The 12,500-nt window shown below is 38.4% G+C and overlaps 1 protein-coding gene across 1 annotated transcript in view; it reads left to right on the top strand.

Moving 5' to 3' along the window:
• The window catches only part of LOC122805490 (ras and Rab interactor 2-like), a 1,218,761-nt gene that overhangs the window by 665,197 nt on the left and 541,064 nt on the right, over positions 1-12,500 (top strand). Inside the window, exon 3 of the mRNA XM_044075679.1 lies at positions 925-1,105. Coding sequence (XP_043931614.1) covers positions 926-1,105 — 180 coding nt within the window. The 5' untranslated portion in view covers position 925. The remainder of the gene's footprint in view (positions 1-924; positions 1,106-12,500) is intronic.

Raw genomic sequence — 12,500 nt, 5'->3', positions numbered from 1 at the left:
AATTTTGTATTCTCTTAGAATAATTGTTCCATCTAGTGGTTTTTGTCCATATTTCAATCACACATACATGAAATTACCGTTTTATACCTTCTGTAACTTCAGTGTATATAGAGACACATTCATATTTGGTTACTGAGTGTATAAAGTTAAATACAGTGTGACAAGTTGGGGTTTAAAGATTGAAAACTAATGACCTAGTAGGTCTGTGTTATCTGTGTATGTGTGTGCGTGTGTGTGTGTGTGTGTCTATATTCATGTGTGTGTATTTGTGTGGGAATGTCTGCATGTGTGTGTCTGTGTGTATATACATTCTCAGATCTATATATGTATGTGCTGTCCACCATGCTTGTATATTAAAAAGGTACCTACTGAACATTTAGGTCTATATTAGTTTGCCGAAATGGTATTCCAGTGAACACCTATTCAGTGACCCGTAATCAGTGAAAATTGCGTCAGCAATTCACCAAATTTACTAAGGGCAACAAAATAGTTACCTGAAGCACAATGGACCAACTTTTAGTTGACTTGAACCCACCCAAGTGGGGGCTTCACTCTCCACACCCCCCAACTATATATACCAAGTCTGAGGTCACACTACAGTGGAGAAAAGGGCAAAGTTCTATAGCTGTCCGTTGTGCTTTGGGCAATTATTTCATTGCCCTTAGTGAATTTAACAAATCGCTGAAGCAATTTTCACTGATTATGGGTTGCTGAATAGGTGTTCATCAGAATACCATTTTGGCGACCTAATATAGACCCGAAGATTCATGGTTGGAGCTATACAGTTTTGGCATATCATGAGTCTGTACAGTGCTGATATTTGTAATCAGAAAACCTAAACATTCCTTAAAAATGTCAAGCTTTCTTCTGAGTATTCCATGCTTGGATTTCAAGATTTCTGTTTGTTATTTTTTTTTTTTTTAGAATGCAAGAGGATCCAGTATATGATTTTCCAGACAGACAACCCTTCAGAAAACCAGTCCACAGAGGGTCTTTAACAAACATAAGCATTCTCGATCGCCTGATCCTTACTCACCCTGTCTGGCTTCAATTAACCATCAACTCTGCTACAGCTCTTCATATTCTGCAGAAAGAGCCCCCAGGGGTAAGCTTTGCAATGCTTATAGCTATGTCACTATTACACTGGCTAACCTGTTGAAAGCTGCATCGTTCAATGTCCAAATATGTACTACTTGGTTAATGTACTGTATCATAGCTTTTATTCTACTTTAATGTGCTCTGTTAAGGTACTGTATCATAGCTTTTATTCTACTTTAATGTGCTCTTTATCACCAACTTTGTGTAATGCTGCTTTTTATCATATTTACCTGTTTCTGAAATTTTAAAAGCTGTAGAGCCATAATATATTTTTGAAGTTTAAAGTTGATTTTCATATTTAGCAAGAGTACCAAAACTTATATTATCCTTTAATTGTAAGAAAAAAATTAATACTGCATTGTTAACTCCATCTGGTTTAAAATGAAAAGACCATCAGAATGAAATGAAATATAGAGTGATTATTGGTAGTGTGGATTTCAGTGCGTCCAATCCATGTGTAGCAACACAGGAATGATACTAATAGGAGTGGGAGGAGAGGGAAAGTTTTGTTGCAACGTATGCCCTTGATGTCATATTGTAAGTATTGCACATTAAAAACAAATTATTGTTATGACAAGGTTTTTTTAAGGTGGTTTAGACAAATACTCAGGTGTATATCATACCAAATGGGACTTGTATATAGAGTATTTCTCTCAGATTATTTGTATAACATTTGCACTACAGTGAAATATGTCTGTTGTGAATACTGTGTGTTGAGTTTGTCATAACAGTAATGCTAAGTATTTACCCAAATACATTGTTTAGTATTATCCAAGCTGTTTCTTGTGTATAAATGAATAGTTCGTTGCAGATGGAGTTGTTGACAGAAAAGCTCCGATGTACAGGTTTAGATGGCAAGTAGACTACAATGACAAATAATGCAAATTGTAATATTTCATAGGAATGATCACTAAATATTACTTTAAAGGAATTACCTGATGAGAAGAGCTTTAGAGAAAAAAATATTGTACATTTATATTAGAAATAAAGCGATAGGGAAACTGTCAAATATACATTGAGGTCTCATTTTCTTTAGTACTATTTTCCTGTAATATTTTAAGCGAAGAAATGTTACAGCCATGGTCTAGGACAAGGTCACAACAATTCTCTTCCAAATGTAGGTAACCACAGTCACAGGATCACAAAGTATGAAGAATATTAACCTAATAGTTGACGGTAGGGACATGCTCCCATCCCACTCCCTACAGCCTTTGTTGGGCTACTTGACATTGCACCAGAATGGAGACGAAGGGAAAGGCCTGTATTTTGGAAACATTCACATATTTAGTTTTTTCCTTTGTATTGCAAATTTGGAAAAGAAAAGAAAAGAAAAATGGCTTTTTTTTTCTGAAATACAGTGCATGAAAATATGTAACTTGACTACTTGCATCTTTGGAAGACTGCCCGTATTCCATGCTAGCTGTTGTGTACAGTGAACAGTGAGAAACAAATTCTGAAGTTTGTGAAAGTCTGTTATCAGTACTGGGACACTAAAGTACTCATTCCAGATCAGTTTATATTAAGGGCAGGATTCTACCCACAACACTTACACCATTCCTTGTTCTCTTATCAGGCTTACATTATTCCTAAAGGCACATTGGTTAATTAGGAAGCATGGGGAGATATAGCCGATTCTAAAACGTAGCATATCCCTGTGACACCGGTAAACTTTAAAAGTGCACATTGCTTTGATAAGCCAGTGTATACTTACAAACAGTAGGGTTTCCCATTGATGTTAATGTGCCATATCTGTGTAGTGAGGAGTTCCCCAAGTAGGTCAGCAGTTTAATTGCAAGTGTTACAATTAAAAGGCCAATATGTCTGCAGTAGAACTGCTGACCATACCTCTCAATGTCTGTATGCTGAAAATCATAGCTACTGCCTTTAAAAAAAGGTGCAGGAGGCCCAAGACAGGAGCACTTCCCTCAATGTGAAGTTGAAGAACAAAAACAAAAAAATCTTTTAATATTAAAAAGAGGGAAAAAAATGAAGGAACTGAAAGAAATAGCTTTATATACATTCCTTTCTATAGTTCCTGCTATTTTTTACTTTTACAAGCTCCACTCTCATTGGCTCTACAATTTAGCCAGTGAAAGAACTCAAATTGGAGCTGTCAAATGACAATTTGGTGTAGCAGAACACTGTTTTAAACAAATGTGAAAATCAGAATGCTCTGTTAAATGTGGATCAGTTGACAGTATGTTGCTGACATACAAGAGGGGCTGTACAGAAGCCCACTAATATGAATCATTGCCCTGGGTGATGGCTGTGTGCATGAGTAGTGTGTACATATTTGCCTTTGTCATCGCCTTATAAAGGAAATGACTGTCAATACTTTTTGTTAAAGTGTGTGTGCTTTACATGTGTACCATCACACTACGCTGCCCAAGTGTTTGTAGAATTTGTTTGTGCTTCATGAAAGTGTTTACCTTGACGTATCTCTAGTAATACAACTGAATATACTGTGGAGTCAGGGTCATTCAGGAGTCATCAAAGGTTACACGTTGGGATCAAGCCACTTCAGACTAGACTACATCATGCATGTGTAACACAAAATGTTTATGAATCCCCACTACCTATACGTGGCATTACCTGCCATGCAAGGTATAGTGAAGTGTGCTCCTAGCATAGCATCTGCTGGATCACAGGTGTACTGTAAGATGTTGGAGGTCCTCTGCAATGCTGTCTCACATCTTTTAGAATGGACTCCTAAATGTAATTTCTGGATTAAATCAGAATTTACAAATCATTCAAACCTGCATTTTTCAAAATCAAAATTCTAAAAAGCTGTTGTGTCCTTCTTCTAACATATTAATATTTCCTTTAGTAAATATATCAACAAAGAATAAAAACTGTCAAACAGTACTACAAATATACAACCTATTTAAATTCTAAAACAAACCATCTGACTGAGTTAGGAATAAACCTGTGGGAAAAACAACAATGCATACATGTTGTCAGAAAGCATAAAAGTATTATTTTGTGAAGTACACAACCATTGCTCTTTAAATACATTTGCTCTCTCACTGTATTCCGTAGTTCCAAAATACTGAATGCCCATCCAACCAACCTGTGTTGCTCTTTTAAACTTAGTCGTTTTTGAATTGCCTGCCCCTTACAATAAATTTGCCTTTGTAAGCTTCTCGCAATCTCATCTCATCTGCTGAAACTATTATTGGAAGATAAACCTGGAAGATGTTCAACATTAGATCATTGTTAAAGTAGTGTAAGATATTTGGGTTATATCCTGCCAAGGATATGACCAGCCAGCCAGTTTTCAAAGATTCCTTCAACACTGGGCAGATAAGCTCCTTGCAGGGGAAAAACTTCCAGTAACTTATTTTTATGATGGAAAACTTGTTTTTTTCATTAAAAGTTATACACGTCTAGCAAGGAATCTTACTTTTATGGCCTATTTGACTATGGCAGAGGATTTTACCTGAGTGAATGCTTGAGTGAACTATTTGTTTTCATATGTATTCTGAACTTCTAACATGTTGTTGTGTCTTTCGGCTTTTCCCGGTTAGGGGTCGCCACAGAGGTACTCCGGTCGGCTAATGATTGGCAGTAGATTATTACATGCCCAGTTGCCAGCTCTGACGCACAACCTGCAACGAAGGTGCGCCCATTCACACATGTCTCTGCACAGAAGATGCTTTTAGCTGAGAATCAAACAGGATAACGTCTTACTGTGAGGCGACAACGCTACTGCAGCACCACCACCATGTCTGCGTGGACTTTCAGTATTTTTTTTACCCCAAAACCTACTTTTGGATTGTCTTGATATTTACAGGTTCCATCAGGTTCTGCTTCCTGACTTAGAGGCTTCCTTCATAGCTAGACATATAGAGTAGTTACTGTTCTCTGCGGTTCTTCCATCCCCCTTTCAAAAGAAGAAAGCTATTATGGAGTCTTGGGTGACAGGCTGGCTCCTTCTTTGCTTCAGCCACTGATGGGTGACTCTTCCGTGGCTGGATTTGCTTCCTCAGACTGCTCATCGTTTCACCCCTGTCCTTTTGTTGTAGCAGCTGCAACCACTAAGGACCAGTGGAGAGACAATTCCTCTGTGGCAGTACAGTTGGATTCCGTGGGCAAGAGAGAACCCCTCTTGTCAGTCTTGAGGGAAGGAGTGGATATGTGTACAACTTAACTAGGAAAAAGAACCTGTGCCCTGGGAGAGTATATCTGCTTTGGTGTTAATCTTTCTCCAGGGATTCTCATAGGAAAAAAAGTAAAAAAAATGGATTCTCCTGTCACTATTTCTATACTCAGGGAAGACTTGTGGGGATTTACTAAGGAATTGATTTCTGCTTTCACTGTGCCTGCTTCTTCTTGTGATAAGAAAATCAAATGATTTCCCTGTTTTTCTGACACTGATTTTCAGTTAAAAGGGCAGGGATTAGAGGGAGAATGCTGTGCTTCTCTGCTCCCTTCACAAGCAGAAGACTGATTCCAAGGAAAGTGTTGCTTCAGATTTCCTTCCAGAAGACTTTTCTTTTTCTGAAGCCTTATTTAAAAGGAAGGAAGTTTTTCAATCATAAGATAATGATATTCCTATTACCCAGCAAATGTATTATGATTTGTTACAGCTGGATGTTCACCTACCTGAAACTGCTCCTCTGTTTTGTCTGCTTTTGAGGATGTTTTCCAGACAGCTTGTAGTTTACTTGACAGGCAACCTCCTGTCCCTAGGAAATCTGATAGATCATATAAGGTTCACCACACTCACAAATAATTGTTTTCTGATCCTAAAGCAGACTCTTTTGTGATTTCCTTAGCCAAAACTACTTCTGCTAGACAAATGGCTAATGCTAGTCCCTCTGACAAGGGTGGGAAAGCTTTTGACAATTTTATTTATTTATTTATTTATTTAACATTTGTTGACCGGGAAAGTCCGACTAGGTTCCACAGATCCTGTCTTCAGCGGAGGCCCGTGGAGAAATGCTCCAATTTTGATACAAATGTTTATTCTTCTGACACTTTAACATTCAGAACTGCAAGCTGTCAAGCTCACATGTTAAAGCTTTTACTTCTGTTTTTGAGAACATTAAAACATTAACTGGTAAGCTTCCCTCTTCTAAGGTGAAAAATTCTTTGAATACCTCCTTAGTGTCTGTTTCTCATGTAATTAAACTTGCCCTATAATGTTTTAATATGCTGCTGTTACTGCCTCAAGGGCTTCTGTTCCTATGTTAGTCAAGAGAAGACTAGCTTGGTTACATTCTCAAAAAAAAGAAGAGAATGAAAAACAAATTTTTTTTTCTCTCTCCAGAAGGATGTCCTGTATGGCCCTTCTGCAGCTGATGTGCTTAAGAGTTTTGATGCAAGGGGAAAGTTGATTCTAGAGATGACCCAAATCTTTGAACCTTCCTTTTTTAAATGAAATTAAAAAATTCCCTTCTACCTCCCTTTTTCAAAAATAAATTTAAGCAGCAAGGTACCACGAAACTGGATTTGAAAAAGGAGTCTCAAAAAAAGAAAAAAAGAAAACTTGTCAAAATCAAGGACATTCCCAAAAAGTCATATGTGCCTCTTCACCTCCACACCCTCCCCCACCTTGGCAAATTCTCCCTCTCTCTAAGTCTATATTTTTACCTGTGGCACCAGATTGTTTCAGGCAAAGCTGTCCCAACACATGCTTCAGACCAGGCATGGGGAGCGGTTTCCCAAAGGGTGAAAGTGTAAGGTCTGGAACAACCATGATAGACAAAAGGACAAAAATGTCAAAGAGTTGATGGCAGTAATAAAATGTGGTGATGGCAGTAATAAATGCTTTGAATTCCCTAAATCATCTCTGGTCTCCAGGGCCCCTGCAATTTTTCACAGACAACACCACAGTGATGCAGTACATAAAATAACAGGGGGGTACTTGATTTTATTCCCACTGCAGACTTGACATGATAGCCTGGGTGGTAGCAACTCAGACTCCACACATTCTTTCAGAGATAAACATCGTAGCAGATAAGCTAAGCAGGACCAGGACAGATCCTCACAAATGGAAATGTCTCCCTGGGGACTTCTAAAAATTGATCCAACTGTGGGGAACACTGAAAGATCTATTTGCCTCCTCTCAGAACAGACAACTAAACATATTCTTCTCAGGGATTCCTTGCAAACAGGCCTGGAAGATAGAAGCCTACTTATTCAATGGACAAGAATGTTTCACTATGCTTTTCCACCCTTTCTACCGATATCCAGGGTTCTTCTAAAGATCCAGGTAGACTCCCTAAACATTGTGGTGGTGACTCCTTTTGGCCCAGGCAAAAGTCAGTCTCCCTTATTTTGAAACAGGTTAAGGACAATTACCACAGACTTCCCCACACAGACTGGATTTACTCATGCATGACAGGTTGTTTGATACATCCTAATCCAGAAACTTTTTAATTGACTACATGGACAATAGAATTTTGATACATTTTAGGCACCTTTTTGAGAACATGCCACAGGTATTAAAGGAAGCTAAAAAACTTGCCTCTAAGAAATCATGTAGGTGTACATGGAAAATATGTTCTAGTTGGTACCATTCAAAGAACCAGAAATCTTTTAACTGTCAGTTTCCTCTTGTTCTTCATTACTTATGTGATATACTTGTCCTCTGGTCTTCCTTACATGCTATCAAGAATAATCTGTTGGACATTGTAGCTTGTCTGCTCTTGGATCCCTTCCCATTCTACTTGCCCTCAAATCATGCAGTTTTGGAAAGGGGTTTTACATATCTGTCCACCTAGAAAACGGGTGGCTGTTAATTCAGATTTTAACTTTGTGTTTCAAATGCTTACTCATTTTGCCATTTGAATCAGGTCATCAGGCTAACTTGATGTTCTTAACATGGGAGACTGTTTTGCTCATTCCTCTGTCTTCTGCTATAAGAGTATCTAAGTCACAAACTCTTATCGTGGGTCAACCCTACCTCATTTTCAACAAGGACAGGGTTTCTTTGAGAACTAGTTCTTATTTTATGCCTAAAGGATGTATTAGAATTTATTTTGAGCCAGTCTATTAATCTCTGTGTCTGTTTTCCTGAGCTCAAAACAAGAACAGGGGAGAAAAAATAATCTTTATTCTCTGGATGCCAACAGGAGTCCTGTCAGTCCTTTAGGAAAGATGATCACCTGCTTGTCCCCATGAAGGTAAGAAGAAAGGAAAACTGGTGTCAAAGCAAGAAGTTCTAGATGGTTGTGGAATTTTGTCTTAAGGACTTTTGATTTGAGACACCAACAGCTGTAGATGCATGTCCAATGGTGGGTGATGCCTGATTTGAGTTTTTGTGAGAATGCTGAGGGTACTTGTTTCTTAGGTTAGATTTAGAAGGCCTTTGTGATTTAGGTAGGTTACTTTTAAGAGCCTCAGTATGTGCGTGATCTGTACTGTGTGCGATAGGTATTCTCTGTTACTGATAATGTCTTTGCTATTTGTAGTTGCTTTATGTGAGAGTTTTACCTACACTAACATTATATAACTACATCTCTCTCACTCATTATGTCAGTTTGTTTAAGTAGTAGGTGGCTGTTAGCAAACATAAAACAACTGATACATTGAGTGGTATTAATATCCTGGGACTTCACATTTTAATGGTGGTGATCCGCAAAGAGCAGCGCTACATGGATATGCAAATCTTGGGCATACATGAGAAAGAATTATTGTAAACATGCACCCTTATCGCAGAAGCTTAACATGCTTAATGCATAAGTGATAGGGGGATAGCTACTATGTTGTTACGGGGTGTGCATGTATGCGAATGAGTAAAATTCATAGACATGAATCTATAATGAACTCATTTGCATACTAAATGTGTAAATAGCCCTGAGCCTATGGCAGTAAGCAGCAGTTTGCAAGGAGAATACAGAGATGTAAGGGGAGATCAGTTGGTGCTTCTATATACCCGGACATTTTACTGAAGAGGTCGTTTGGGAAAATGCTTAATTTTGGTGCTTGTGCATACAAGGACATGTTACTGAAGGGGTCACTTGGGTGAATGTTTCATTCTGGTGCTTGTGCATTCCTGAATATACTCCTGAAGGGGTCATTTGGGGAAATAATTAATTTGTGTGCCAGGGAAGTGCTTGTGCATACATGGTCAGACTGCTAAAGTGATTGCTGGGCTGAATAATTTATTGTGTTAAGACAAAGTAATGAAGGGGTTGCTGGGGTAAATAATTAATTTTTGTATTAAGAAATAGCTTACGCATACTTGTCAAACTACCAAAAGGATAGATGGGGGCAAGTTAACAGATTAAAACTCCAATATCAAAGCAGAAGCATCCCTTTTAACAACGGATGTGTGCACCGCATACACATCAGACTATGAACTGCAAAACTGTCTCATTAACATACTATGCTTTACAACATTTCTCATCTGCATCTCATTATTTGTAAGTCTTTTTTTATTAGTGTGAATGCCCTCTATGTCTCACTCCTTTGCGACGCTCATTCATGACCATTAGAAATACCCCTATCAAACTTGTGCAAGCAACTATGAATACTGGCCATTGTCTCAAGATGTCTATTTTAACCTAATTGGCTACAGAGATAGTTAAAAAGTGCAAGTCCATGGTTCCAGGTGCTTACTAGTGTGGCTGAATAAGGAAGTAGTGCTCAAGAGGTTGGGCTTGATAAGTGAAGGTGTTATCTCTCTTACAGTGGAGGTAGTGCTGGGTAACTGGAAGTGCTGTCAATCTGTGTGTTATATGTGCTAACATGTTCTATTTGTTTATTTTTTGATTTTTTTTTCTTTCATCCTTCTACAGCTTTATCTGTGGTAAATCCTGAGGGGTAGCTGGGGTACTTGGGACTCCATCATCTGATGTACTTGATGCTTGGTTTGTAGCAGTCACCAGTTCTGCATCTCAGCAGTGGACATAGATCACCCAGCTAAGGATGAACTGCCGGGAATTGTTGCATGCCCAGAGAGGCCCCTAGTAGTCATCTGGCATCAAGCACAGAGACAGATTGTGTCTGAAGTGCATCAACAGTGGGATACCAGTCTGGACACCATGGATCATCTTTTGCTGTGGCTGGTGGAGTTGCATGCCAAACTGGCACTGATCCTCTGCAAACCATAGGCAGAGCCTGCCTGTGATGTTGTCCATGTGCCAACCTTGCACTGACCCTCAGTAAACCATAGGCAGAGCCTGCCTGTGATGTTGTCCATGTGCCAACCTGGCACTGACCCTCAGCAAACCATAGGCACAGCCTGCCCATGATGTTGTCCATGAAGATGAATGATGTCTGTGTAGGCTAATCTCTCCACAAATCTAACTTCACCCTGTATCTGGCCCTATCCAGTATGCAGGTGTTCTCTTCCGAGATGGGTCACTCCCACATACCCTCTTTGTAGTCCAAACCTCCACACCACCAGTGGTCCACACTCTGCATGCTTGGAGTATATAGTAGGAGGTATTTAAGATAGAACAAGAGACATGTTGAGATTCATTTAGATGATGCAAGCATTTGATCAATATAGAAATTTGCTTTTACTTTAGTTTATAATGCAGTTTTGAGAACAAAGATAGACAAATTATGCACTGTAATTGATCTAGGGGATAGGATTGAAAGTTTTAGATACAAGGATAATGGGAGCATTTTCCCAAGAACAGCAGATTATTCCAGAGCACACAGATAAATTAAACAGGTGTTTCAGGAGGTTTGCAACATAGAAGGCCTTTTATGGAAATTTTGGGTGAAGGTTCATCTGTTTATGGAGAGAGGGATATAGACCTGTGGGCTAATTGAATGTTGGAGAACTGAGCTGTGACTGATGGTTCTGAACTAGCAGTTTAGCCAAATCATAGCAGAAGTTAAAGCCATTATATATCAGGGAGGGCATAATAAGTAAAACAGTGTTTTAGGTCAGTAGTGGCCTCTTTGGGAAATGATTATTAGTGACTTCTCAGTGATAGGTTTTTAATATATCTATAAGAAGCTTAATTTCAGCTCTAAAATTTCTTTTAGAAATTAATTTTGCCTACTTTGATAACAGGTTAGCTGTTTTTTTTTATTTTTTTTTTACCTCTATAGCTTCATGTCTTAAAGAGAGAAAACCTGCAAGTCTGTAAGTAGATAGAAAGCTTTCCACTGGTACCATGCGTTGACATGGATATGAAACAGTTGTAGGAAAATGTTTAGCCACATGCACTTGTTATTTCTGAAGTGACACTGTTTTATAGCATAGCTATGATTTTTAACAGGAAGAAATATTGAATTGACAACAAGAGGTCAGATAAACTCCCTTGTGTTGAACAAGGGAGACCAGTCGACTGTGACAAATAGATTGTTTAGTCATACATATTTCTATGATGGGGAGAGGTCATCCTTTAACTAGATTTGGAAACAGTTTTGTTGTATTTTACTGACCATTGTGATTATATGCGGCAATGGTCCATAACGGTAACAGATAGGTCAGACAGACAGATAGACAGTTACATTTATAATAAAAATTATGTCAAGCAGAAAGCATTTGTGATTTGGAGGATTTGAACATGTTGGGAATATGTACATTGTAATAGGCCAAACAAAGATGATTACTATAGCAGAGTCTTGGTCATTAAAGATTTGAATCAAGAAGCGTTGCATTTTTATAGTCTAGCTGGGTAGGGAATCCTGAAGTGAAGCAAAGATGAAAGCAAGGAAGGGATATTTAAGATGAGGTCAAGAAGAACTCATTTTTGGTTTGGAGGATTTGAATATGTTGGGGATGTGTACTATAATAGGCCAAACAAATATGATTATTATAGCACAGGCATGTCGATTGAAGATTTAGGTCAAAGAGCATGATATTTTTATGGCCTAGCTGGGTAGAGAGTCTAGAAGTGAAGCAAATGTAGAAAGCAATGGGGGTATAGGTGGAAGTAATACTTGTATAACTTTTATCAACCAATTTGTGACTGACTGCAACTCATTTTATGACTGTGCCATCTTATGTTTCTGAGAAAGGTGTCAAAGAGGTATGAAATTTTTTTTTCTATGTGAAAATGAACAAGATTCATCTTAAAGAGTGGTGAACTGTAAAGGATGAGTGCAGACAGTATAGAACTTGTGAGTGGCACAGATCAAGTTTTAGCCAGATTTCTGAAATAACAAATATATCTGTATATTCTAATAGTCAAAACCTTAATAGGTCAGTTTTATTACTGATACTGTGGTAACTATTGAACAATGGTTAAGCATTTGGTGTGGTGGGCTGTGCTGTACTATACTGAGAGCTCTGAGTCAGAGGCCTTTTGAGTAACAAAGAGCTAGCAATGGGATGAGAAAGAGCAGGAAAGTTCTGGGAATATAGACCTGTCTTAATTTTCGTGTCAAAGGAATAGAGTAGAAGGCAGTTAGACGAGAATAGTGGGGAGAGAGTTTTGACTAGATGTTTTTTAGCCAGAATAAACTGTTAAAGAAAGTATTGTATTGTG

This window comes from Protopterus annectens, chromosome 6.part1 (assembly GCF_019279795.1).
Source record: "Protopterus annectens isolate FY-2018-M chromosome 6.part1, PAN1.0, whole genome shotgun sequence".
Taxonomy (NCBI): Eukaryota; Metazoa; Chordata; order Ceratodontiformes; family Protopteridae; genus Protopterus; species Protopterus annectens.
Note: the sequence above shows the minus strand (reverse complement) of the source record. Positions and strands in the feature narration are given on the sequence as shown.